The following is a 26,783-nucleotide window of genomic DNA, read 5'->3' as shown; positions in this document are numbered from 1 at the left end:
AAGGGCTTCATTTATAGAAACACCTTCATGTAGTCCAAGCAAAGTTCTGTTTAACCAGTTCCTTAGTGTTGGATATGGAGAAACAAAGTTTTTGTCCATACCCATGATCATAGCCTTTGGAAGTCAAGTTGCTGGATTCAAAAAAGCATTGTTTTGAGGCTTTTGGTTCTCCTTTCCTAATTGTGCACCCCAAGGGCTGGGCCAGTTGACATTTCCATGAGTTTTTGCAAGTAGTGGTTTCTTTAACCCAAGCCCATAGGGAAGAAGGTAGGTTTATTCAATCTGGTCCCTTTCTTGTTACAGTGCAATGCCTAGACTCTGCACTTGGGATGCTGGACGTTGTGACCTAATTCCTGATTGTAATAGTTGTGTTTGGCCATTTAGGCAAACTTTGCTCTCGGTTTTTGGGAAATAGGGTTCATTATATTTAAGAAATTGCCTTTTTGTTCGTGTTTTTAAGTATTTCATTGAGAATGTCTGCTGCATTTAATTCAGTGCCTTTTCAGGATTTATTGAAAATAGTTTTTTTTCCCCCCTTTGTGTTAAGAGAATGTTGACTGATTTCCTGAGAGTGAACCATCATCGTATTCTGGGACTTTGTTCCCTGCATTTAGATGCACTGCTGGACTCTGTTTTTAATACCGTGTTTAGAATTTTGCTTCTGTATTCCTAAGTGACATTAGCCTACAGCTTTTTTTTTCACACAATTTTTAGTCAATTTTCATAATTAAACTTATGCTGGCTATTTAAAACAAAGAAGCTGCACATTATCCTCCCTGTGGTCCGAGATAGTTAAATAATATTAAAAATATATTTTGAAGGTTTGATAAAATTCAACTGTTTTTCTGTGGTAGCTCTTCAATCTTTAAAAAAACCCTGTAATTATTATTCTATTACGGGCTTCTGTTAGGTCAGTGTTTACTCCCAGCGTGGGGCTTACACTCATGACTCCGAAATCAAGAGTTGCACGCTCTACTGATGGAGCTGGCCAGGTGGCTACATTTTGTAAGCTATCATCCACTTATTTTAGGTTTTAAAATTTGCTGCCCCGGAGTTGCCATGTATTAATTTCCGGTTATTTTTATCCTCCTGTATCTGCAGTAATACTCCTTTTCTCATGCCTCATTTTATATATTCGTTCTTTGTTCCTTTACCAGGCTTGTGAAGGATTTCTCTGTTTCTCTTTGTTCTTTGGTTTTGTTTATATTAATTTCATTCTTCTTCTCCTTGTCACTACTCTGTTCTTGTTCTCATTTCTTAACACAAGTACTTCTTCAGGCTTTTAAGACCCAGACACTCCATGTCTACAGCCTTCTCTGTCTCCTGTTGGTCTTGATGTAGAATGATCGCTTTACTCTTGCTTTTGAGAGTGTTTCTAATTTCCCTTTTAGCTTCCTTTTTGATCCAGTAGTTATATAGGAGTGTCTTCTTATTAGGTTCTATTTTAATTGTTTCTAATTCATCAGCTAATGTTGCCTATAACATCTACTTTTACAAGATTGGTTAATATCCTTTGTGGTTACAGATAAACCTATTCGTATGTGGACGTGTGAAAAAACTGTTTTGCAGATGAAAGGTGTATATTAAACCAAGTTGCATTCTTAATCAATTTTCCCATGTCATTCATATCCTTTGGACAATTTAAGTGCATGTTAAATTAAGTTCTCCTTGTATTATTTTTTCAAGTAGGTTTCATGTCCAGGGCAGAGCCCAATGTGGGGCTTGAACTCACAACCCTGAGCTTAAGACCTGAGCGGAGGTCAAGAATCAGACTCTTAACTGACAAATCTACCCAGGTGCTCCAAGTTCTCCTTGTATTTTTTTTTTTAAATTTTTTTAACGTTTATTTATTTTTGAGACAGAGACAGAGCATGAACGGGGGAGGGTCAGAGAGAGAGGGAGACACAGAATCGGAAGCAGGCTCCAGGCTCCGAGCCATCAGCCCAGAGCCCGACGCGGGGCTCGAACTCACGGACCGTGAGATCGTGACCTGAGCCGAAGTCGGACGCTCAACCGACTGAGCCACCCAGGCGCCCCTCTCCTTGTATTTTTAATTGCTCTTGTTTGAGGCCATTTAGTTGTTAATGTTGCTTGATAACTATAGGCTACTGGAGACATAGTAGAGACATAGTATCTCTCTGTTTGCTGTTTTTAGTGCTGGTGACCTTAAACCCTACCTTGCCTGATATGCATGAGTAGAAATAATATATTCTTGTTCACCTGTCCTCATTCAACCTTTTATTCTGTTTCATGTGTGTTTTTTTAATTTTTTTTAACATTTATTTATTTTTGAGACAGAGAGCAGGAACAGGGGAGGGTCAGAGAAAGAGGGAGACCCAGAATCTGAAACAGGCTCCAGGCTCTGAGCTGTCAGCACAGAGCCCGATGTGGGGCTCAAACCCACGGACCGCGAGATCATGACCTGAGCCCAAGTCGGATGCCTAACCGACTGAGCCACCCAGGCGCCCCCATGTGTGTTTCTTATAAACAAGTTAGAGTTTCCTTTGTTCCTAACAAAGTCTGATCATCACAGCTTTTAGGAGAATTCAGTTGATCACATTTGGAATAATGAGATGCTCACTTCCCAACTACTACTTCCAAACAGCATTCTCCACACCTTCTCTACCCCAATAAGATATTTCTGAGTATTTTTACTCCCTCCACTTTCCTCCCCTCCATGCAATTATTTTTACTGAATTAATTTATCTTTGGTTATAGCCTGGCATCAGGATTTCTCTTTCAGCCTGTCTATCCTAATTCAAACATACTTATTTAGAACTTATTACACATTTGCAGAGAGCCTGTCTTCCTCCATCTTAGTTCCTCTGTGGGTTCATTCTTTACATCAGTCTCCTCTTGATCTTTCTTCATCTGGTGTTTGTCTGGGATCCTTTCCTCAAATCTGTTGCTTAGAGGGTGCAGGTGAGTGATGCACTCTCTGAATTCTTGCACATACTGTATCTTTCTTTTGTCCTGCCAGGTAAAGGATATCTTAGCTGGGAATAGGATTCTTGGATCTCAGCCATGTAGATGCCATAGTCTGCCCGCTCCTGTTACAGGTGAGAAATCCACTGCCACTCTCATGTTTTCTCTTTTACACATAACCTGTGAAACCATGTGTTTTTCAACTCCTCTGCCTTGTTAAATTAGGCAGTCATTTTTGGTTTCAGCAAAAAAAAATTTTGGTGACCCCCTCCCCTTGAATTACCTTAGAGGCTTTGTTGGAGCTGCCAGAGGGAGGGCCAATAAAAATTACAATTTCCCTGGGCTTAGGCTCTGCTCTGAATGACCTTTATTCAGGCTTCTAGACACTGTAATGGATTTTTTTGTCATCTCACTGGGGCCCACGTTGATGGCATCCATCAAATGACAATAGCTTCAATTTATAGGAGATGAAATAGTGTCTTCCCCCTGGCCCAACCGTGCAGAGGTAGGCAGGCAGGTATTCCCCTGGACGAAGCCTCTGTAGACCCAGCTGTCCCTTTGCTCTTACCAGTCTTGAGAACAGGGTGAACTTGACTCCATCTGCAGCCCTTGTCAGCTGGGGTTCTGAGAGAGAATGAAACCCTAATGTGCTGAGGCATCCACTGTATGAAATGAATTAACTTCTGTGCATCTAGAATGGTTCTATGTAGATCTTTGGGACAATGCAGGCATTCAACTCACTTTTTTTTTTTTTTTTTTTTTAGGGTTTAATTCTGTAATGCATCCCTGGATGAGAAAGGCAGAGCCAGGCACGCTCAACACAGGGGTGATGTTGACCTTCTCTGACGGGTGGAGAGGGGGGGATCCCACAGAGCTCCTGTGACCAAACTCTTTCAAAGAGGAAGCACAGTGCAGTGGCTGAGTGTTGGGCTGCAGAGCCACATTGTCTGGGTTGGGACATGGGCAAATTAGTGAACTTTGCTGTGTCCTAGCATACTGTAAGCACTCAGTAAATGTGCTTCCACTTATGGACATAACTACTGCTCCTACTTTTCCTTCCTTACAGGCTCACATCTAGCACGTGCTTTGACACTGTTTTCCAGCCTGCCCAGCCCAAGGTGAAGAAAGTCCTGGATCAGGAGAGGTGGGGTCTGGAAGCCACATTCTGGTTGTCCTGACATCAGAATCTTATCCATCATCAGTATTATCTTTTAAAGGTAGGCCTGGCTGAAGACACCTTGTGAATCGCCTGTGAGGGGCTTTGGCCCAAGGTTGTTTCCTACTTCCTACTCTCTCCTCAAACCTTGATGGATAGGTTTTGGATAAATGTGATCAGCTACCTAGGGAAGCAAGAGACATTTATTAGACAGGATAGCGTCCTCTGTTCCTGTGGGGTGTCAGTCTCTACATGTTCAACATACCTGGAGGCTTGGTTGGGACTTGTGCACATCCCCCCAGCTCAGGACCCACACTTGGTCATGAGACTTGTCATAGGACAGCTTAGCTGGCAGAGGGTCCACACCTATGGACTTGAAAAAAAAAATAGGCACAAGTGGGTCATCATTCTTATCAGCTGACACAGTGGTGATTTCTTGGCTTTGTGTAAATGGCCTTCCTGCCCAGGTGAGTGGATAGCTAACCTAGCATCGTTGGCAGTGAGCCTGCTTGGGAAGCCAGGGCACAAAGCCTCTTTCTGGGTTTGTCTTTAGAGGCATAAAACCGTTGTCAGTAATTTAATTCCTTTTATAAACTTTGTGCATGTTTTACTTAAAGGGGACCAAGACATCTTGGCAAAAGTCTAAACCCAGAGGCTTTACGTTTACCACTCAGGAATCAGCTGCAGGACCCTCCGGCCACGCCTCCTAGAAACGTTTTGGAGCCTCTAGAACCTGCAGTGTCTTTGGCTGTTCTGTTCTTTGGCTGAGATTCTGGTGAGTTGGCCCTTCCTTCTGTGTCATCTGAGACTGACTTAGAGATCATCCATTATCACCTGTCTTGTCTCTTTGCACAGCCTCTATCTGTACATCCTTTAGCCGGAGGCTCTGGGACCCAGACTGTAGGATTCAGGCAGACATTTTTTTTTAACTGCTGTAACTGAAACTCTATTATCCTTGGAGAACAGAGCTTCCCCCGTGGCCCTCTCAAATGGAGACTGTTTTCTGCTTTTTATAATGTAGTTGTCTAAGTTCCAGAACTCTCCTCCATGATGCTCATACTGCTAGACTATGACCCTTGCTCTTCTTGTCACTGGCCTCCATCCTGGCCACTCCCTGTGTTCATTAAAGATGTCACCCTTTCGGGGGGAGAAACCCACCTCTACCCCCATTGGTCAAAGCTTCTCTGAAGTACTGGCTGTGGAGTCCATGATCCATTTCTCTTTAATATTCCCATCAAGTTTGTCTTCATCACTCCACTGACCTGTTTGAAGGCCTTTGTGTCAGATAGATCACTTTGTGATCCTCCTCTTTTTTGACATGTCAGCAAGATTCCACATGGTTAACTACTCCCTTCTAGGAAGCTTCTCTTCTCTCAGCTTCCCATCTCCCTAGCTTCCCTTCCTCATTCTGATTTCAAAATGTTGGCATGTTTCAGGTCTTCATCTTTGACCACCTTCTCTGTATCTACATCCTTTCTCTGGGTGAGTTCATCTGATTCTATGGCTTCAGATAACCTGCTGTACTCTGATGACTTTAGGACTCATTCCTCTGTTGATGACATCAACTTAACAACTACAAAACCGAACTCTTAATTTTGTCACTCCATGCTGACCTAAATTTCTTCTCCATTCGTTATCATCTGTGGAGTCCCCTTTCACTCTTTTGGCTCTAATTTAAAGCCCTTGGCCCCTGAAGCCTCTGCCTACATTCAAGTACTGCAGGTCCTTTGTTCATATCTCCACCTGCTTCTTTTTGTTCCCAGCATCTGCCAGCTTCCTGGTTGCTTCTCTTCATTTGCTAAAGGCTCCAGGATCTGGCACTGTCTTCCTGTACCCAGAGCTGCTTAACCCACCACCAATAATACCATCTTGACATTGTCTCTAGTTTCTTCAACTCTTTTAAAAACTCTCTTGATTATGCATTCTATTCGAGTTACCCCATTTGTCTGCCTTCTTCACAGAAAAACTTCCCTAGTGTTTGGACTGTAGCTGCCTCTCTCCTTTCTATTTACACTTCTCCAATCACATTTCACATTCTCATTCTGAGGTGGTGTGGAGTAGCAAGCGGACTGAAGAGCTAAACCAATAATCTCCTAAATTCACAACAGTGTTCTGAAGTCTTAATATGCTGAGGAGCAAAGGTATAGAAGGAAAAGATACTGAAGAACATACCAGGCTCTTAGTTAAAAATCCTGAAGGGCTAACTTCTAGGCCTAGGAATAAATCAGAAGCAGAGTAAGCCTTAAAAAATTCAGTTCAGGCTCGATTCAACTTAGCACTTGATTAGACTAAAATGATTCATTTTCTACTCTCTCTGCCTCGCAGAGGAAGATGACAACCATCTCAAGTCTTTTTTTTTTTTTTATATGGAGTGTCTGGTATTTAAAAAATTACAAGACATGACTACACAGACTATGTGATTAAAAACTACATATGAAAGACAATAGAAAGACCCATGGGTGACCCATAGAAATATAATTAGAATTTTATATACTTAAGTAGAAATTACAAAAGTGAAAAATGCAATACCTGGAATTAAGATTTCAATAATTAGGTTCTGTTAAATCCGTATTAGACATAGCAGAAGATAGGCCTAGTGAATTGAAAGACAAATTGATAGAACATACTCGAAGCACAAAGAGACTAACAAGAATGGAAAAGAGTGAATGAAACAGACATGTGGCATACAGTGGAAAGATCTAACTTTTTTTTTTTTTTAACAGTTTCTAAAGAAGAGGTAAGAAAGAATTCCAATCTGATGAACGGTATCAATCCACACAGTCAAGAACCACTAGAACTCCCAAATCAGAATAAATACAAAGAATACCGTACATGGGCACATCACAGTGAAACTGCTGAACACCAAAGAGAAAATCTGAAAAGCAGTCAAAACAAATGATACACGACCTTCAGAAGGGTGACAATAAGACTGACAGGTGACCTATTAACAAAAACAGTGGAAGACAAGGTAACAGCATCTTAAAATGCTGAGTATAATTTACCAAGGTAGAATTCTATATCCAGTGAAAATAGTTTTTAAAAATAAAAGGCAAAGTTATTTTTAAACAAACAAACTCAGGATGTGTTGCCAGCAGATCTGCACTAAAAGAACTATTAAAGAAACTTCATTTACAATGAAAATGATCCCAGACAGAACTGTGTGCTTCAGGAATGTGAGAAAGTAAATATGGAGGTGAATATAAATGACTATCAACTATACAAAATAATACTAACTCATGTCTTGTGGGGTTAAATTATATACAGAGTTAAAATTCATTCCCACAATAATGCAAAAGGCAGGAGAGGAGTTTAAGGGGTTAGTGTTGTATGGTTCTATCATTATTAGGGAAGTGAAGTAATTTGTATTGAGGCAAGGATGCATGTTATAATCTCTATGGTGGTAATAATAGTAACAGAACGAAAATGTTTAATCCAAAAGAAAGTAAAAAGGAGAAAAAAGCAGAACAGTTAGGTCAAATGAGAAAACCAGAAAATGGTAGATTTAACTGTATAATTGCATTAAATATAAATGGATCAAATGATCCAAGTCAAAGATGAAGATTATTATACTACATAAAGGCCGAAACCCAAATACATGGAGTTTGGAAAATTATACCATGTTAACACTAATCAAAGGAAATCTGATCTGTCTATACTAGAATTAGGCAAAAATGGACTTTCAGGCAAGAAGTATTGCCAGAGATAGAGATATTTTCTAAGAACAAAGAAGTCTTTGTCCCAGGAAGTTATTACAATTTTAAAGCAAAAGTGGTAGAATTTTACATAAATCTACAATCACAGTGCTGGACTTCAACAACACCTTTCAGCAGCTGACAGACTCCGTGAACAATGAAAAAAATCACTTAGAAGATCTGAACAATGCAATGAAGCTACTTGACATAATTGACATATATACAGAAAACTATACCTCCCGTTAGAATACACATTCTTGTAAAGTACATATGCAACATTGACCCCATTGATCATCAGCTGGGTCATAAAGCAAGCTTCAATGAATTTTCAAGGATTGAAATGATTGTGAGTATGCTCTCTGGCCAGAAAAATCAGTAACAGAAAGTCTTCTCCTGTACTGCCTAGGAGAAACCACAACCCTGCTTATATCCAAATTTCTCCCTACAAAGACCCTGCACCTGGGCAATGCTGGAAAGTAAAACACAATCCTGCTCACATTTCGTCCAGCAGTCCTCTAACAGTTCCCTGGTCAGTTCAATCTCACGTGCAACGTTCACCTTTCTCTCCAAACCTCCAGGCTTAGTGACAATTTTCAACCAGAAGAGATGTTCATCCAACTACAACCAAATGTAACTGTCACCTATTTGTAAGCATACCTGAATATTCTCTATTTTTCTCCTGTTACATCAAAGAATGTGCTTTTATCTAAAGCTAGCATCTCTACTTCTCTGCCCTGGATTCCAATGGCTCCTGCGTACTTTAATGATGCAGAACAAAGCCAAGATGTGTGGGAGTTTTTTTTTTTTTTATATATTTTTTTAGCATTACATACATACATATATACATAGATACATACATATGCTGTAATGTCAACTAGTCTAAAAAAGTTTCTTTGGCATGTTCTTCTAGCTACTGCCTCATTTGACTCCTTTTACTCATATTTACATCAAAACTCCCCCAAATGGTTGGCTGTATTCACTATCTCTAATACCTCAAGCTTGTATTCCATTTCATTTTATCTGCTCTTGCCAAGGTGATCCACGTGATATCAAATTGAATGGTCAGTGACATGCAAATGGTCTCTGCTATATCTGACACCACTGACCACAAACTTTTCCTTAAGGCATTCTTCTTTTGGGGTGCCTGGGTGGCTCAGTCGGTTAAGCATCTGACTTTGGCTCAGGTCATGATCTCAGAGTTTGTGAGTTTGAGCCCCAAGTCAGGCTTCCTACAGAGCCTGCTTTGGATCCTCTGGCTACCTGTCTCTCTGCCCCTCTCCTGCTTGCACAGCTTTCTAACCCTCTCTCTGTGTGAAAAATAAATAAACATTTAAAAAAATTCTTCTTTTGGTTTCTGGCATCCTCCCCTTGTCCCCCGCAGCCCCCAATTTTCTTCGTACCTTTCAGGCTACTCCTGCTTGGTTTCCTTGTTGGCTTCTTCTCTCCTTCCTGATCCTTAAGTGTTGGAGTGCTTCAGGGCTCCAACCTTGACCTCTTCTGTATGGATTTAGCAGTTTGTATGGTGATGATACCCACACTGACATCTCTGGCCTAGACCTCACTCACCTTGGACTCCAGACCCGTTTATCCAATCGCTTGACATCTCTGCTTACATTTATAACAGAACTTTAAACTTAACAGACCTAAATCCAAATGCCTAATTTTCCTGTCTACCTCTTGCAGGGCATGCACCTCCTACCTGGCCCTAAATCTCTATATGGTGCATTCATTTCCTATTGCTGTGGTAGCACCTTACTATGAAGTCAGTAGCTTAAAACAACACATATTTGTTTTCTTACAGTTTTGGAGGCAGAAAGTCTGAAATTAATTTCACTGGGCTGAACAAGTATGTCGGCAAGGCAGTGCTCCTTCTAGATGCTCTGGGAGAGAAAGCGTTTTCTGGAATTTTCCAGCCTTGAGAGCTGCCTTTATTAGCTCATGGCCCCTTCTCTTCAGAGCCAGCAGGGTGCTTTAGTCCTCACATTGCCTTTCTCTGATAAGGATACTTCCACTTGGATTCAGGGCTCCACAGGAGAAATCCATAATGTAATTATATCTGCCGACTACCATTTGCCATATAAGGCGATGTTCCTAGGTTCTGGGGTTTAAGAAGTGGACATCTTGGGGCCATTAGTCATTCCACCACACACCATCCATGGCATCATCGTTCTACAATGTTTTTGTTTTTTACTTTTTAAATATTTATTTTTGAGAGAGGCACAGAGTATGAGTGGGGGAGGGGTAGAGAGAGAGAGAGACGAAGTCACAGAATCAAAGCAGGCTCCAGGCTCAGAACTGTCAGCACAGAGCCCAAAGCAAGGCTCGAACTCATGAGCTGTGAGATCATGACCTGAGCAGAGGCTGGATGCTTAACCGAGTGAGCCACCCAGGGCCCGTTTACAGTTTCTCAATTAAAAAAACAAAAAACAAAAACCCAAAACAGCCTGCCTCCTGTCTCTGAAAATTTATATTCAACTCAGCAGAAATCTTTCCACATTGAAAATCTATCAAGAATCTGATCATATCTCACCATCTCCAATGCTGTCTGCACCTCTTGCCTGGATTATTTTAGTAGCCACAACTCTGCTTTGCAGTCTGTTCTAACAGAGCCTATTTTAAAACCTAAGTTTAAAATTTAAAAATCTCTTTAAAAGACTGACTCTTTAGGGGTGCCTGGGTGGCTCAGTCAGTTAAGCATCTGACTCCTCATTGTGGCTCAGGTAATGATCTCACAGTTCGTGAGATTAAGCCCTGTGTCTGGCTCTGTGCCAACAGCACGGAGCCTGCTTGGGATTCTCTCTCTCTCTCTTTCTGTCCCTCCCCTGCTCATGTGGGCTCTCTAAATAAATAAACATTTAAAAAAAGAAAGGACTGATTCTTTAAAAATATAAATCAGAGTAGGTCATTCCCCAGATGAAAACTCTTCATGGCTTGGGCCTTGGTTTACCCCTTATCTTCATAGCACCCCAGTCTCCACCTTCTCACCATACTCTAGCCCCACTGGCCTTCCTTCCCCTCCCAGAATGGAAGTCCCACTTGACATTTATATCAGAATCTATTGATCTCCAGAGTGAGGACCAGTTTAAAAGAGTCTTGTAGGGTGTATGGGTGACTCAGTCAGTTAAACATCTGACTTGGGCTCAGGTCATGATCTCACAGCCCCCCAGGAGTTTGTGAGTTTGAGCCCCCCGTTGGGCTCTGTGCTGACAACTTGGAGCCTGGAACCTGCTTTGGATTCTGTGTCTCCCTCTCTTTCTGCCCCTCCACCACTGGTGCTTTGTCTCTCAGAAATAAATGGTAATAAAATTTTAAAAGAGTCGTCCAGTTCCTCTGTCACATTTGACCTGTAAATAGCTTTTAGAATTTATAGCTCTCTAAAATTATGATATATGGTCTGACAGACTAGAATATAAGTTCTAGGACTTCACTGCTCATTCATGGCTATTTTTCAAGAAACTAGAACAGTGCTTGGTCCATAGTAGGCAATAAATACTGATGAGTAACTGTGCAGGAACCTTCTTTGCTCCCCCCTGCCCCTTGCCCCTAGTCTGACTGCCTCTTGTAGGAGCTGGGGAATGTGCAAAAAGCCAAGAGGAATGTGGCCGCTGTGCCCCAGAACCAGAAGCCCCCCTCACTCCCTTAGAGAGACGTACCTGTAGGACTTTCTGGGCTTGCACATCAACCACGAGGACTCTGTTCAGTGCTGGCTGGGCCACGTATATGTACCGGTGCCTGATGTTCACTGCCGATGCCCACTGGCATGACTGGGTGCCATTTCTTTCCACTTGAGGACAGATTTCTTCCTGTGAAGGAGACAGGCTGCCATATATCTTCTTAATCCCTCATTCCCCCCTGCCAGGTGTGGTTTCCCTCTCCCTTAACCCTCCTCTGTCCCTCTCTTAGAATCCACAGACATGGCACATGAGTCCTCCCATGTCACCAGCTTCACTTAACCTTCAACTTTCATCCCCTCCCACATGTGAGGCTGTAACTCCATTTGTTGGGTTTTTCATCCACAGCCTCCAGGCCTTTCTTCTTCTCTCTTGCATGTGAACCTCTCCCTCTCTGCACCCCCATCACAGAGAAAACTTCTTTCAGTGGCCAGACTTCCAAAAGAGTGACCTACTCTTTCTTCTTCCTTAGCACAAAGCCAGCAGGGCTCCCACAGAGCTCTGTACTGACTTCTTGGTTATTAAATTAAGCCTGTGCCATCTTTTTTTTTAAATTTTTTTTAATTTTTTTTTCAACGTTTTTATTTATTTTTGGGACAGAGAGAGACAGAGCATGAACGGGGGAGGGGCAGAGAGAGAGGGAGACACAGAATCGGAAACAGGCTCCAGGCTCCGAGCCATCAGCCCAGAGCCTGACGCGGGGCTCGAACTCACGGACCGCGAGATCGTGACCTGGCTGAAGTCAAGCCTGTGCCATCTTTTTTATTTGAAGTTGGGACATCATCTGACAGTGTGCTATTCTGTGCTTCCTTCTCCTCCATCCCACCCCAGTGGGGGATCCTTCTCTGTTGCTTGATCCTGCTCAGTTTGCCCATCTTGAATGTCAGAACGTACAGGGGCCACTACACCACTTTCCCTCTCTAAAATCCACTCCCTTTGCTGATCTCATCGAAACCTATAGCATCAAATACCATCTACATGCTTACAACTCCCAAATTTCTATATTTAGTTCAACCCTCTTCTCTGAACTCCAGAATTATGCAGGCACCCACCTAGCTCTATTTGGCTGTTTGATGCATACCTCAAACTCATGAGTCCAAAATCAACTCCCAGGTTTACCTCCCAATCCTGCTCATCCCATTAACAAAATGCCAGCCCCACTGTTTTTCTTCCAGAGACCAAAACCCTTGAGGCCACCTCTGACTCCTCTTTTTCTCCGTATACCTCCAGCCCTCATCCAGGTCATACACATTCAGAATTTGACTTTGTCTCATGGATTCCATCTCCATCACCTTGCCTCAAGCCACATTATCTGTTGCCTGAGTAACTGCTGTCACATCCAGGTTGTGTTTCTCGATTCCACTCTTGGTTCCTCCCCCAAATGTTGTCAACAAAGAAACTGGGGGGATCACTGTAAGTCCGCCCATCTCACTCTTCCTCTTAACACCCTCTACTCTATTAATATTTCTTCTTGCTCAGAATAAGATCCAAGTCTTTCCTGAAGCCTATGGGGCCCTGCCCACTCTGGCTCCTGCTACTCTCTGAACTTCAGCCTTTCCCTCCCTTACCCACTGTGTGTGCGCACATGGCACGCTTTTCTTCCCTTGTGTCGCCCTCCTGCTCTGGGCCTTGGGCGTTCATTGGCTGTTACCTTTGCTGGGAATGCCCTTCCCCAGATATATGCACACTTTATCCCCTCATATCCTCCAGGTCTCTGTCTATGGGCCACCTTATGGAGAAGTCCTCTCTGACCCTCTAACCTGGTATCACCAGGTTCTTTGCTGCGTTTATCATTTGCTACCTTCATGCATTTATTTGTCTACATCTGTTTGGTCTCTCTTCTTTCACTAGATTGCTCCTTGATAGCAGGCGATTTGTTTGGTTCACTGCTATGTCCTTAGCACCTAGTCAAGTGCCTGTCACAGAATGGGTGCCTCAAATACACTTGAATGAATACATGAGTGAAAAGGGGGACCTTGTTTTATATTTCATGATATACATTCTCCTGTTTTTCATCATGACTCTGGTTCTATTCTGTCTCAGTCTTCCTCATGGTCCCTCTTGATCTGCCTGTCCCTTAACTATGACCCTCAGGGTGTTGTTCAGGTGCCCAACTCACACCACTCTTACATACCTTTGGTGGTCTGTCTTGTCTCCCACTCTGGCTTTAGCCAGTACCCATATGCCGATGGCTCCAGGTCTGTGTCTTTAGCTCAGAGCCACCTTCTCCAGTTCTGGCTTGGTTCTCCCATGGTCCCCCTCATACTTGGCCATCCACCCCTGAGCAGTTCCTCTACTCCCTACCTGCTCCTCTGCGAGGTCTTTAGCACCAGCTGGCCAGCCAAGACCAAGCATGCTCCCTTCTCCTGTGCGGTCTGCCACAAATGAGTCACTAAGAACTACGGGGACGACCTCCTAAATCCCTGAGCTTATCTCCTTTCCAGTTTTTTCCTAAGCGACTGCAATAGCTTTGGAGCAGAGCTCTTTTTGCCTTCTACCCTTGCCACTGCCTGTCATCATGGTCACATTTCATCCTCACAATGATCCCAGTTTACATATGAGAAAACAGAAGCTGGGGAGGTTAGGTAACTTTCCTAAAGCCACTGAGGCCTCCAGTGACACAGGTGGGATCTGAGCCCAAGTGTACCTGGTTCAGAAGTCTCTGTCCTTACCTATTCCACATGCTGCTGCCCACTGGGCAATGGGGACACCTAATCCAACAGAGGGGCCCCAAAGAGAAAGCACCAACCTCCTATTCACTTGGCATTTGTACAAGAGATTTGCTTTACTGCAACCCTCTTGGGAGGTGTTGGGCATTTTCTAGAAGAGCACACTATTATTTGGGACTGTTCCACGGCTTACTGTGGTCTTGTGCTGCCTGATACACCTGAGGACCTCTCTTACCGTGTCTTGTCCTAGTTTTTTTGGAAATTTGAGTCATGGTTGGGATCTGAGCAATTTCCCTCAAGCTACAGGTTATATTATTGCAAATCTATGAGAAATTAGTGCCAGTGTGGCAGGGCGCAATTATTTAAACTTAACTGCCAGAAGTTAACTAGGACCACTCTTTCTAGATGGTTTCACGACCATTACATACAAGGAAAATTCATCAGGGGTAACACTTCTAAAAAATGATTAATTTAAGTGAAATAGCCTGGAAAACAGCTGTTCCAAAGCTACAAATGTGAGAAACGCAACAGCCTGAGACATGCCAACAGCCAGCACAGCAATGCGACAAGCTGGCTGCAGGAACTTGCCTGAGCCCCACCCACTTACTCCAGGAGCTCCAACCCCATCATGGTCACCAGTTCATTCACTGTAGGTCTTCAAGGGGAGGGCATGGGGGGCTTTAGAAGACTCTTTTGCATTAATGGCATTGTTTTAACCTCAAGTAGCTAGGGTTTGGTGAAAGAGGTCATACCTTACACAAGAAACCACCAACCCAAGGCCAAGTGGATACCAGTGGGAGAGGAAGAGCCGTGGGGTCAGGTGGGGTGGGGTGAGGTGGGGAAGGACCATCTAGGGGACGCCTGTGGACAGGGTCTTGAGGGCTAGAAGGGCTTTCCTAGACCTGCTGCCGGCAATGATCTCTTGAGCCTCTGTCCATGTTGTACTGCCACTTTGCATTTGGCCTCAAACTTTGTAGCGCCTCTGACACTTGGGGCATTCACATGTTTCACTCTCTCCCCTGGTTCCTTGGGGGCCACTGAGAACCTCCAAGCTAACCTCCTCTATTGACTCATTGAAGACCCCTTCCTTTTGTAAACTTAGCCTTCCTTAGGTTCTGTGACCCATGTTTTCCCGGCTTTCTTAAAGCTACTTCTTTTGCCTGCAAGAGAGCCGAGGGCTCTCCAACTCACTGATGCCATTCCACTCTCCATACCTATCCTTCTGGATGTTTCTATGCTTGTGTCCTGTGGGCATCTCAAATTTAGTGCATCACAGGCCACTGTCATCTGCTTGGCGGGGAGCCTATGTGCCCTGCTTGTGGGGTACCCAGCAGCAGACTGGGAATGTGGCACATGTCTCAGAGAGTGTTAGAGAATGAACTGTATCCCCCCAACCGGCCTCTCCTCCTGAATGAAGAGTACTCTCCTCCTCCCAGCAAGACCCCAGGTTTCCCTCACGGTCTTTGTTGATCTGACCTGTGATAGCATTGAAATCAACTCAATTCCTCCCATTGCCACTGGCACTGGCTCCACTACGTCACCACTGTCTCTCACCTGGATAATCACAACAGCCTCCTCACCTGCTTCTGTGCATCTAGTCCAGTCCTTCCGATCACTACCCTCACTGGGGCTCTGCACCTGCTCTAAAGCAACCTGATCAGGGCCATGCTCCATATCAGGTCCTCCAGAGGTCCCCAGACCTTTGAGGATCCCATTAAAACTCTTCAGCTTTGACCCTTGGCTACTGTCATCCTGATCTTGGGCCTTTCTCACATTCATGCTTCCCTCTAGGCACATGGAGAATTTGCGATTCCCCAGATGTGACCTAACATTTTATGCCTCTATGTGCCGCATGCATGACATTTCCTTTAGAAATCACCAGTTCCTGCTTGTTCTTCAAACCTGAGCCCAGGTATCACCTGCTCAGCAGGCTTATCTAACTTTGCCCTCCCCAGGTCAGGAGAGGCCTCGCTCAAGGTTCCAGTGCACCTGGTACATCTTTCCAGCAGCACCTGTTTGGCTGGCTGTTCACACCACTGTGTCCATCCTTTCCCTGTGAACTTGGGACCAGAAACCCATTTGTAAGCCCTGGGCATCACCTCAGGCTCTGTGCACAGAAGGTGCTGCCTGACGAAGGAGTGAGACCTTAAACCCTCCGCCACGTGTTCCTTCCTGAGCCCTGGAACGCGTGTGGAGCCACACCACATCTAGCAAATGGAATTTCAGAAATCAAGGGGCACACTGGTCAAAGGCTAGTGTTCAGCATGTGTTTGTGTATGACCTGGAAGTGCCCCCGGCACAGAAACTTACGTAGCTCATGAAGATCTTCTCAGTGGGTTTGAGGTGCCTCTGGATCTCACAGTCCGCGGGGTGTAGGATGATAATGCCATCGTCAGAGAAGACATAGAACATGTTTCCCACACTGAGGCCTGGGAGGAGCAAACACAGCCATGGTTATGCTACCCTGCAGCAACTAGCCCCTCGACAGGGTCACCTGCCACATTATGCACACATGAAACCTGCGGTTTGGGTGCCTGTGGTAAAGGCATGAAATGCACGTCCTGGGCAAGGTGATGTAAGATAAGCAAGTGGTGTGTGGGGAGCAAGGAGAGAAAGTGCCAGAGGGCTTAAAATCACTACAGCCTATCAAGGGCTCTGCAGGCCCCAGGCTGTCCTTCCGGACACACACCTCTGCCCTAGGGCACTGAGGGTTGGCCACCAGCACAAATTTTCCAATAAATGACAGCTCTGGCTTTGACATGCATTTGCCCTTTCCTTCTGAAAGTCAGAGTGTTCCTTGTTTGCTTGTCATCCACTAGTCAAATCAGGATGGATCAGATCATGCCAGAAAAACAAAAGGCTCCTTATTTTTTAAACACATTTACATAGAGCACCACTCCCGGAATGTGGGGTCCTGAGAGTGCTGTGGCTGGTACCCCCTTGTGCCAACTTAGTCTTGCCCTGCCTGTGCCAGAAAACCCCTCCTTCAAGACAGCTTGCTCCCACCTCTCCGCCCCCACCCCTGCCTTTTTTTTTTTTTAATGTTAATTTTGAGAGAGAGAGACAGGGTGAATGGGAGAGGGACAGAGAGAGAGGGAGACACAGAATCCAAAGTAGGCTTCAGGGTCTGAGCTGTCAGTACAGAGCATGATACGGGGCTCGAACCCACGAGCTGTGAGATCATGAATTGAGCTGAAGTCAGATGCTCAACTGACTGAGCCACCCAGGCACTCCTGCCTTACTGGTTTTTTGTGGCAGCCCCGTGTCAGGCAACAGAGCCTGCCTGGGTGCACCCACCTGCGTGCTCCCATCACCCCCCAGGGCTGTGGTCACTTGGGGAGAAACCCCCCTCAGAGCAGCAGAGAAGGGGCCTTGGGAGGAGCTAGTTCAGTCCCCTTATTAAAGACAAAATACCTGAGGTCCAAGGAAGGCAAGGGGCTTGGTTGAGGTTACTTGCATTTATGCCAGAGCTGGGGTTGGACCCTGAGCCCCTGATCTGGGCTCTGTCCCCTCACTGTTCCTCTCCATAAAAGGTAAACAGGGCACAAAGATAGGTGAGGTTTGAATCCCCCTCCCTATCTCTTTCTCCCTTACTTCATTTCTCATGAAGGTAGAATATTAAACAGACTTTCACAAACGCTAAGAAAATTAAATCTATGAAAAACAGGCTTTTTCCTAGCATGCTGAGAAAACCAATGTACTGACTTAATTGAATATCTGGGTAAATTTTTTAGTGTTAGATAACAGTAAAACAGGGGCGCCTGGGTGGCTCAGTCAGTTGAGTGTCTGACTCCCGGTTTTGGCTCAGATTGTGGTTTCATGGTTTGTGGGTTCGAGCCCCATGTCAGGTTCTGCACTGACAGTGTGTAGCCCGCCTAAAATTCTCTCTCTCTGTCTCTCTCTGCATCTCCCCTGCTCATGCACTCTCTCTCAACAATATAAACATTAAAAAATTTTTTTAAACAAGAAAGAAAACAATATAACAGGCAAATAGGAGCCACCATTCCACTTGCTTCCAGTGGCTCTGTAGGCAGTTTTCTGGGCCTTGAGCTGTTGGTGACCAGGAAGCATCAGAGCCTGTGGTTCCCAGTGTGGACAGAGGTCCCTGACTCCATGGCACAGTCTTAACTGTGCTGAGAGGGGTTCTGGGCAGGAGGGCTCCTGCTACTGGGGGCAGCATTACCCCAGCCTCTCAGAAGCTAGTAGTGCCTGGGAGCACCCTGCAAAGGTCCCAGTGGGGAGTCCTGGGGTGCTGGGCAGCCTGTCCCTGAGAGCCAGACCAAGTGGCCCCCATGAGCACCCCGTCTCTGCTCTCAGGGCACCCCAGCTTTTGGCACATATTTGCTCTGTTCCCATTTATCTTGCCTCAGCAGGGCCTTCTCTTCTGGACATTCTCACCTGGCAAAATTCTCTTGGTCACACCTAGGGGTCAAAGTCCCTGCAAAAGCACAAACCCCGGAAACAGCCTCCTGGGGCCTCTTGGAAAATCGACAGCTCTCTGACACAGCATCACACTGAAAGTTCAGTGGACTCCATGTGGGGTTTGCAGGTGTAGCCACGTGTGAGGCCAAGCACAGTGCCTTCCTCCCAGTAGGCAATGGAGTGTGGGACTCAACAAACACCTGACTTCCCAGAAGACCAGGCCTCATGACCCAGCCCCCTGAAAGGGTCTGTGTGAGTTTAGCTTGTACTACGGGGGCTTTCTTTGCTTTGGTGTGCCCTCATCATCCCACATCTTGTGGTGAGACTGGACAGTTCCCCGCAGCCTGTGACCTGTTTGGTTTTGTTTCTGTATGTCCGTCTCCAGCTCTGAACTGTCCAGCCTGGTTGTGCAGGTGGGATGGAATGGATTCAGCACTGCATTGTCTACTAGGAGGGCGGCACCTGCCAGCCCGAAGCCCGAAGGCAGCCGTGGGTCTTAAGGTGGCCTTGAGTGGGGGCCACTAATGGCTGCCTTGCACACATCTTAGGGCCTCCTGCATGCTTTGCCGGTCTCCACTTTTGAAACTTGAGCCCCTTTGTATGGAGCCACCTTAAAAAAATACCACCTCTTAAAGACACACGATGAAAGCTCTCTGTGCATATCGCATCCTACTAGCTAGGTTCAGGCAGCAGCAAGGGACAACTGTCCATGGTGAGTGGCCTTTGCTACGACTTATTCTTCCAAGGAATCCTAAAGCCTATTGGCAGCAAGTCCTCATTTTCCAGGCCCTGCTTCTGATTTGCTCTCAAGACATACCGTGAGCTGCGGTGCCTGACGTTTGGGAAACCGTTCTGAGCATGGGTATGCATGCACACGCTAGAGTCTACCTAACACCATGTGATGTTCATGAGGGAAAAATGAGACGGTAAATATGCTGGTTTTGCAGGAGGGAGATTTAGCGTTTAGCCCTGAAATCACACGGTACGTTCTGTGGCTTCTCATACTCCTCCCCCATGCCCTGTCTGCTGAAGTGGAGAATAAGTTACCTCAAGGTGATCTGAACTCTGCTCTGGTGGACAGGCTGCATTGGGCTGAGGTCCACAAATGCACATACACCCCACGCTGTGACTCAGGCTCTATAGCCCAGCTCTGACACGGGCCTATTTTTTGAAGCACGTGAACTGTCAGTGTTAGACCATTTCGATGTATAAAAACGACAATATTTTTATGGTCCGATCTATTGCCTGAAGATGGTTTCATCAATATAAAATTAAAAAGTCTGTTCACTGGGTGTTGTATGGAAACCAATTTGACAATAAACTTCATATATTGAAAAAAAAAAGTCTATTCATGTCAAAACTATGCATGTAAACATACATTGACAGAAATCGTGGGGGGTTTTTTCTTTGCCATTGCCTCAAAGTGTGCACTAACCCCCAACACTGGTACTAGCTCCTGGAAAAAAGTTGAAGGCCCATTCTGACCAGGAGCCCCTGCCAAGTAGTCTGCTTCAGTGAGGAGTTTCAAATAGCTTTAGATGGCAACTCTCCACTTTTAAGTTCTAATGGACCGGGGTCCACTAAAGAGACTAGCAGGTTTTGAATCTGCTTCTCAGTGTGTGCCATTTGAGTTCGACATTGACCTCGGCCCCTCCCAGCTAATCTGGCCCGTGGACTCGACTTGTGAGGACTGCTTGGTGTCTGGAAAAGCAGATGGTGGCTCGCGGAAAGATGGCCCATGATGGAAGGCTGAGCACAGGTGATCACAAGCACAACACAGAACAAGTAAGCTTGGTACCTTCCTCTCGCCACAGAATGTTTGCAACTACAGCATCAGAGAATAGGGAAGCAGGAACGTGATTGAGGGAAGGAAAAAAGAAGAAAGAAATGTCAGAGTCTTGACTGTAAGGGTTCCATTCACGGACATACTGCTACCTACTCTGCCACAAAGAGAGTCTGCACCGCTCACTGCCCCAGCAACAGCACGCTGACAGGACTCTGAACCTGGACACACGTTTCCAGGTCTTGGGACTCTTGCAATTTCTACTCAATCTTTGAAATCAGGTCCCAGGATCACAGAAACGAACGGGATCCTCCACTTCTGTGGTTGACAAGAGTGAACAACATCTCTGCCAGAGCTCCTGGATTACTTCCAGAAGCCATGCTGATTTTCAACTAGGATTCTCACAGGAAGACCATCTGAAACACTTGTGATTATCTCTTTGGATGATGAAGACTCAGCTTGGAGTCTCTGAACAAGGGAAAGAGACTAAGTCTATCACCCATGTCTATGAAATCAACCTGCAGAGCCACTTGGTGGCAGTGGCTACAAGGGGGGCACGGGGGGCATGCTGGGTAGGCTCTATCCCTGGAGTATAAAGGTTATCTGTACATGTGTGCCCAGGCCAGTTCCTGGGCCATGGTGGGATGGCAGCATGTGATACAATTCATGAATTGGTATCTATGTAGTCTATCACGTATGGAGTCTGCACCACTGGCCGGTGGGTGGATAGTATGAAGAATTCTATTGGGGGAGGGGCAGAGGTTCCAGTCATACAGCGAGCGGGAGGCAGAACTGGGACTAGGATATGCGAGCTTCTTTGTGGTCCTGGGCTCTGTCTGCTGTCCAGGGAGTTTCCCTCTCTGGGTTTTGTTTAGGTTGCCAGGGAAGGTCTGCTCACCTTTGGGCACCTCTGCTCCCAGCTTTAAGCACAGAAACATATGGGGCTTCCCCCTGTCTTCAGGGGCTCATGTTGGTAGCTTTGGCTCTGGTCAGTTGGTACCCCTGCACCAGACACCCCCCAACCAGCTCAGTGAGGAGCTTAAAGACGAGAGTGGACTCACGGGTCTTTCTAGCAGAGTCTTCGATGAAGAGTGAGGAGATATCCTCGTCCACACCCACTTCATTTTTGGCAATGCAGGTATACGCCCCCGTGTCTTCATACCGAACACTGCCGATGTGGAGTTCGCTCCCGTTGGCTGGAGGAAGGACAGTGCTCAATATGGCCTGCTCAGCTGGGTCCCCCCCACTCTCCGTGGTGCCCCCCTCCCGTCTCCCTTCTATTCAGTGTTGAGGTTAGAAACACAACCCCTCGGCAGGGCTGAGGGCAGCCAACATCTGTGATACACACCCAGGAAGGGCTGGAAGAGGTGAATAAATTGAAGGTGGCATGAGACCTGACTGGCAGTTTGTCATCATTGTGCTCAAAAAGCCCGCAAGACCTGCGTTGGCCCAGATAGCCAGAAAATTTGGGGAGACGTTTGTTCGCTCTCAACACGTCTGGCTTATCTGACTTAGAAACAAATCATGCATCTCATTTCCATTCCTGGGGAAAGTGTCAGCTGGAACTTGACGGGAATAGCATGGCGACACTGAGGGCAGTTCTTACCTAAAAGGGAGAGTTGTTTCGACATCTGGGTTGAGACGTCCATGCCGTTTTTCAGCCAAGTGATTCTGGGCATAGGAATGCCCTCTGCGTGGCACTTCAGACTGGCTGCCACCCCGGGCTCCTGTGCCTGGGTCTCCGGGTACACACGGATGACTGGCGGGACTGTGGATCAAGTTGGTGCTGGTCAGAGAGAGCCCCTGCCTGGCCTCAGGCCTGTGCTCTGGCCCCGAGACCTGCTCCAGAGGGGTGAACCCACAGGCAAGTCTGGAGTTGTCTTTGTAACCCGCTTACAATCACCCTGTTCAGCAATGCAAGCCCTAGAAGAAAGGGCTATAAAATGGATTGTAAGCAATAAACATGTCAGCCTTTGTACCCTGTAATTCATGGCTTTCATCACTATTCTAAATATGATCAGAAAGACATCCAACTATTTAATGCTATTCAGCCGCTACATGTAAAGAGCAACAGCCGCTGCAAATTTATTTCTAAATGAATAAAATTCAGATATATTATTTCTGTTATGGGAAAGCCATTGGACAGGGGCTTAATTTTTTTGCAGGAAGAGCTTGGCAAAGCACTTCTGGTCACTGACTGGCAGGGCTGCTAATTACATTACCACTCCGGGGAAGTCCATTGATCATTCCACTGGATCACTCTTATTTCTCCACTTCTTACCCCCTGCACTGTGGATGGAAGGCAAGTGTGGCCTGCATAGCTCAGCCCTGGGCCCTGGCAGTCAAGTTCGGGGCCAAGGATGTGACTGTCCCACTCATGAGAAAAACGTGGGTGGGCAAGGTGTCAGCGCCCTCCACAGCTTGCTGGCCTTTCTTAGTTGAGCCGTCTGTGGGAGAGGTGCCTGGAGGAAATGAAGACTGTTTCAAGGATCCTCCCTCCTACCCGTAGCTTTGGGCCCAGGAAATGAAATAATTATCATTTTCAGTGGACTCGAGGGCTCTTACTTATCCATATACTTTACATACTTCCAAAACGGGTCTGTGAGAGTGTATGTAAAGGCACCTGGATATTCAATTCAATACACACCTTGTGGAAAGGTGGAAGATGGATTCTTCCTGAAGCAGGCCACTACATTTTCCCAGAAGTATTGTCTGAGAAAAGAATGCATCTCAGTACTTTAGGAGAGAGATTTTTCTTGGGACCAGAGGTAGAACAAGTTGATGCTTATGGAGAAGGAGGCTGCTGGTGATCCCAGAATGTGAGCAAGGTGTCCATTGACCTGTGCTTGGCTGGGCTGAGGACAAAGGGAAGTCTCCATTGCCCCGTGAGACATGGACTGTGCAATTCCCTCTCAAAACTCTTTGGGAGGCTATTCATAATCTCATTAACTCAGTCTGAGTTTCACGTCTTTTCTCTAGTTCACCTGTGGGGCAAAGCTGGGGGGCTGAGGAGAAAGCCAAACGGACAACCAGCAAAGGGCATGAATCCAGCTTCAGAATATCCCAGAGCTGTTTTCATAACAAGAGCTCAGAGGCACCCTGTGACAACCACATAGAGACTTAACAACAATACAATCTGAGTCATTTCCCAGTTTCTCTTTGTTGGAGGTTCTGGGGGAGAGCTCCAGGATGTGCAGGTCAGGCTACTGGGCTGGAGGAAGTAAATGGGGCTCTAGCAAAGGCCTATCTGGAGGGCTGCTTACAGCATGAAAGTGCATCTCCCTTCTCTCTCTCTTGTTCAATGAGGAAAGAAACAGTAATTTATCTAGACAATTTCCTTATGCTGTGAATTTGGTAGAGGGAGGAACGGTGTTCAAGTTGGATATATCATAGAGTTTTGGTCAGGAGGGTGTAATTCAAGAGCATAGAGATAGAACTGGGGGGCTTAGGAGCACTAGACTGGTGGGGAGTTGGAGAAGGTGAGAGAACACCCAGAGTACTACAATGTGTGTGGCCGTGACCTGGGAGTTAATAAACTTGGGCTCTTGCTAGATCACCATTTATTTATACAAGCCTGCCTAGCAGACATAAAGTAAATTTAAAGAAGGTGAGAGAAGAATCAATAGAGAAAGAAGCAGAAATGACTGAATCAATTAGTCAAAAAAGAATAGAACTGATAAATAAATCTAAGACGTGGATGTCTATAAAAATCAGTAAGCCAAATTTCTGGCAAGTTAGATCAGAGAAAAAAATAGAGAAAGAACACAGAGAATTAAAAAATATGAAAATATAGGGGCGCCTGGGTGGCTCAGTCAGTTAAGCATCTTACTTCAGCTCAGGTCATGATCTCACTGTGAGTTCAAGCTCCGTGTTGGGCTTGACAGTTCAGAGCCTGGAACCTGCTTCAGATTCTGTGTCTCTGTCTCTGTCTCTCTCTCTCTGCCCCCTCGCCCAGTTGTGCTCTCTCTCTCTCTCCAAAATAAACATTAAAAAATAAAAATAAAAAATATGAAAATACTGTAATCAATTATAGGTAATAAATATGATAAGCTCAATGAAATGGATCACTTAAAAGGAAGCCTTAATGATAAAAACTCTCAACAAAGTGGGTATACAAAGAATGCACCACAATGTAATAAAGGGTGTATATGACAAGCCCACAGCTAGCATCAGACTCAATGGTGACAAGCTGAGAGCTTTTCCTGTAAGATTAGGAACAAGACAAGTATGTCCACTCTCGCCACTTTTACGCAACATGGTACTGGAAGTTCTAGCCATGGCAGTTAGGCAAGAAAAATAAAATGCAGCCAAATTGGAAAGGAAGAAGAAAACTGTCACTATTTGCAGATGCCATGACACTAAATATGGAAAACCCTAAAGACTCTACAAAAAAACCTGCCAGAACTAATAAATGAATTCAGTAACACTGGAGGATACAAAATCAACAAAAAGAAATTGGTTGCATTTCTATACACTAATAACAAGCTATCATAAAGAGAAATTTAGAAAACAATCCCAGAGTGCCTGGGTGGCTCAGTCAGTTGAGTGCCCGACTCTTGATTTTGGCTCAGGCTATGATCTCATGGTTGTGAAATCAAGCCCCGTGTTGGGCTCTGCGCTGACAGTACAGAGCCTGCTTGAGATTCTTTCTCTCCCTCTCTCTCTCTGCATCTCCCCCTGCTCACACTTTCTCTGTTTCTCAAAAGAAATAAACTTAAAAAAATAACAATCCCATTTACTATTGTATCAAAAAGAATACAATATCTAAGAATAAACTCAACCAAGTAAAAGACTTGTTTTTTTTTTTTTTTAACATTTTTTAAATGTTTCTATTTATTTTTGAGACAGAGCATGAGCAGGGGAGGGGCAGAGAGAGAGGGAGACACAGAATCTGAAGCAGGCTCCAGGCTCCAAGCTGTCAGCACAGAGCCCGACACGGGGCTCGAACTCATGGACTGTGAGATCATGACCTGAGCTGAAGTCAAACACTTAACTGACTGAGCCACCAGGCGCCCCTCAAGTAAAAGACTTGTAGTCTGAAAACCGTAAGACTTTGATGAAAGAAACTGAAGATGACATCAACAAATGCAAAGACATTCCATGCTCATGGATTCGAAGAATTTATCACTGTTAAAATGTCCATACTACCTAATCTACAGATTCAGTGCAATCCACATCAAAATGACAAAGGCATTATTCACAAAATCATGAATAATAAGACCCGAGAGTCCTAAAATTGTATGGTATCACAAAAGACCCAAATAGACAAAGCAATGTTGAGAAAGAAGAAAACTGAAGGTTTCACACTCCCTGATTTCAAACTATACTATAAAACTATAGTAATTAAAATAGTCTGCTACTGGCAAAGAAAGAAACAAAGAAAGGAAGGAAGGGAGAAAGGATGGAAGGAAGAAAGAAAGAAAAAAGGAAATACAGATCAAAGGAACAGTACAGAGAGCCCAGGAAAAAAACCCCATGTACATATGGTCAGTACAGCTATGCCAAAGAAGGCAATAATATACAATGGGGAAAAGACAGAATCTTCAATAAATAGTGTTGGGAAAACTGGACAGCTACATACCAAAGAACCAAATTGGGCCACTATCTTACACCATATACAAAAATAAATCCACAATGTATTACACACTTGAATGTAAGACCTGAAACCCAAAACCTCCTAGTAGAAAACATAGGCGGTCAAGCTCTCTGACATCAATATTAGCAATCATTTTTGGACCAGTCTCTTCAGGCAAGGGCAACAAAAGTTAAAATAAACAAATGGGATTATATCCAACTAAAAAGCTTTTGCACAACAAAGGAAACCATCAATAAATGAAAAGGCAACCTACAGAATGGGAGAAGATATCTGCAAATCCCACATCCGATAAGGAGTTAGTATTCAAAATATATAAAGCACCTATACAACTTAATATAAAAAAATCCACAAACAACCCAATTAAAAATTGGGCAGAGGACTTGATTAGACATTTTTATGAAGAAGACATCCAGATGGCCGACAGGCATATGAAAAGATGCTCATCATCCCTCATCATCAGGGAAGTGCAAATCAAAACCGCAATGAGCTAACATCTCATACCTGTCAGAATGGCTAAGCTCAAAAACTCAATAAACAAGTGTTGGCGAGGATGTGGAGAAACAACAACCCCCTGTACACTGTTGGTAGGAATATAAATTCAGGCAGCCACTATGGAAAATAGAATGGAGGTTCGTCAAAAAGTTACAAGTTACCATACGATTCAGCAATTTCACTTCTGGGTATTTATCTGAACAGAACAAACACACCAATGTGACGAGATACATGCACACTGATGTTCACTGCAGCATTATTTACAATAGCCAAGATAGGGAAGCAACATAAGTGTCCATCAATAGAGGAATGGATAAGGCAGATGAGGCATATATACATTACTCGGCCCTAAAAAAGAATAAAATATTACCATCTGT

At 44.9% G+C, this 26,783-nt stretch overlaps 1 protein-coding gene and 1 long non-coding RNA gene across 6 annotated transcripts in view; one reads left to right on the top strand and one right to left on the bottom strand.

The window, feature by feature from the left end:
• FSTL4 (follistatin like 4) overlaps positions 1 to 26,783 on the bottom strand; it is a 458,716-nt gene that overhangs the window by 6,162 nt on the left and 425,771 nt on the right. For 3 of the 5 annotated variants that reach the window (XM_086704139.1, XM_025924720.2, XM_086704146.1), the window contains 6 exons: positions 21,925 to 22,086; positions 21,380 to 21,514; positions 20,334 to 20,360; positions 16,424 to 16,542; positions 11,427 to 11,576; positions 4,347 to 4,454 (listed from right to left, as the gene is read on the bottom strand). In XM_086704139.1, the coding sequence (XP_086560265.1) occupies positions 4,347 to 4,454; positions 11,427 to 11,576; positions 16,424 to 16,542; positions 20,334 to 20,360; positions 21,380 to 21,514; positions 21,925 to 22,086 (701 nt within the window). The remainder of the gene's footprint in view (positions 1 to 4,346; positions 4,455 to 11,426; positions 11,577 to 16,423; positions 16,543 to 20,333; positions 20,361 to 21,379; positions 21,515 to 21,924; positions 22,087 to 26,783) is intronic. The other 2 variants (XM_086704158.1, XM_086704150.1) reach the window with 2 other exon arrangements.
• Positions 2,239 to 8,676, top strand: LOC147584471 (uncharacterized). The gene is made up of 3 exons (XR_015250195.1): positions 2,239 to 3,059; positions 3,690 to 4,142; positions 6,805 to 8,676. It is a non-coding gene; the product is annotated as an uncharacterized LOC147584471 (long non-coding RNA).

The sequence above is a fragment of the Puma concolor genome, chromosome A1, assembly GCF_028749965.1.
Source record: "Puma concolor isolate L17-30 chromosome A1, mPumCon1.1.hap2, whole genome shotgun sequence".
NCBI classification, from domain to species: Eukaryota; Metazoa; Chordata; class Mammalia; order Carnivora; family Felidae; genus Puma; species Puma concolor.
The sequence above is the reverse complement of the archived record's forward strand: the minus strand, read 5'-3'. Positions and strand labels throughout refer to the sequence as shown.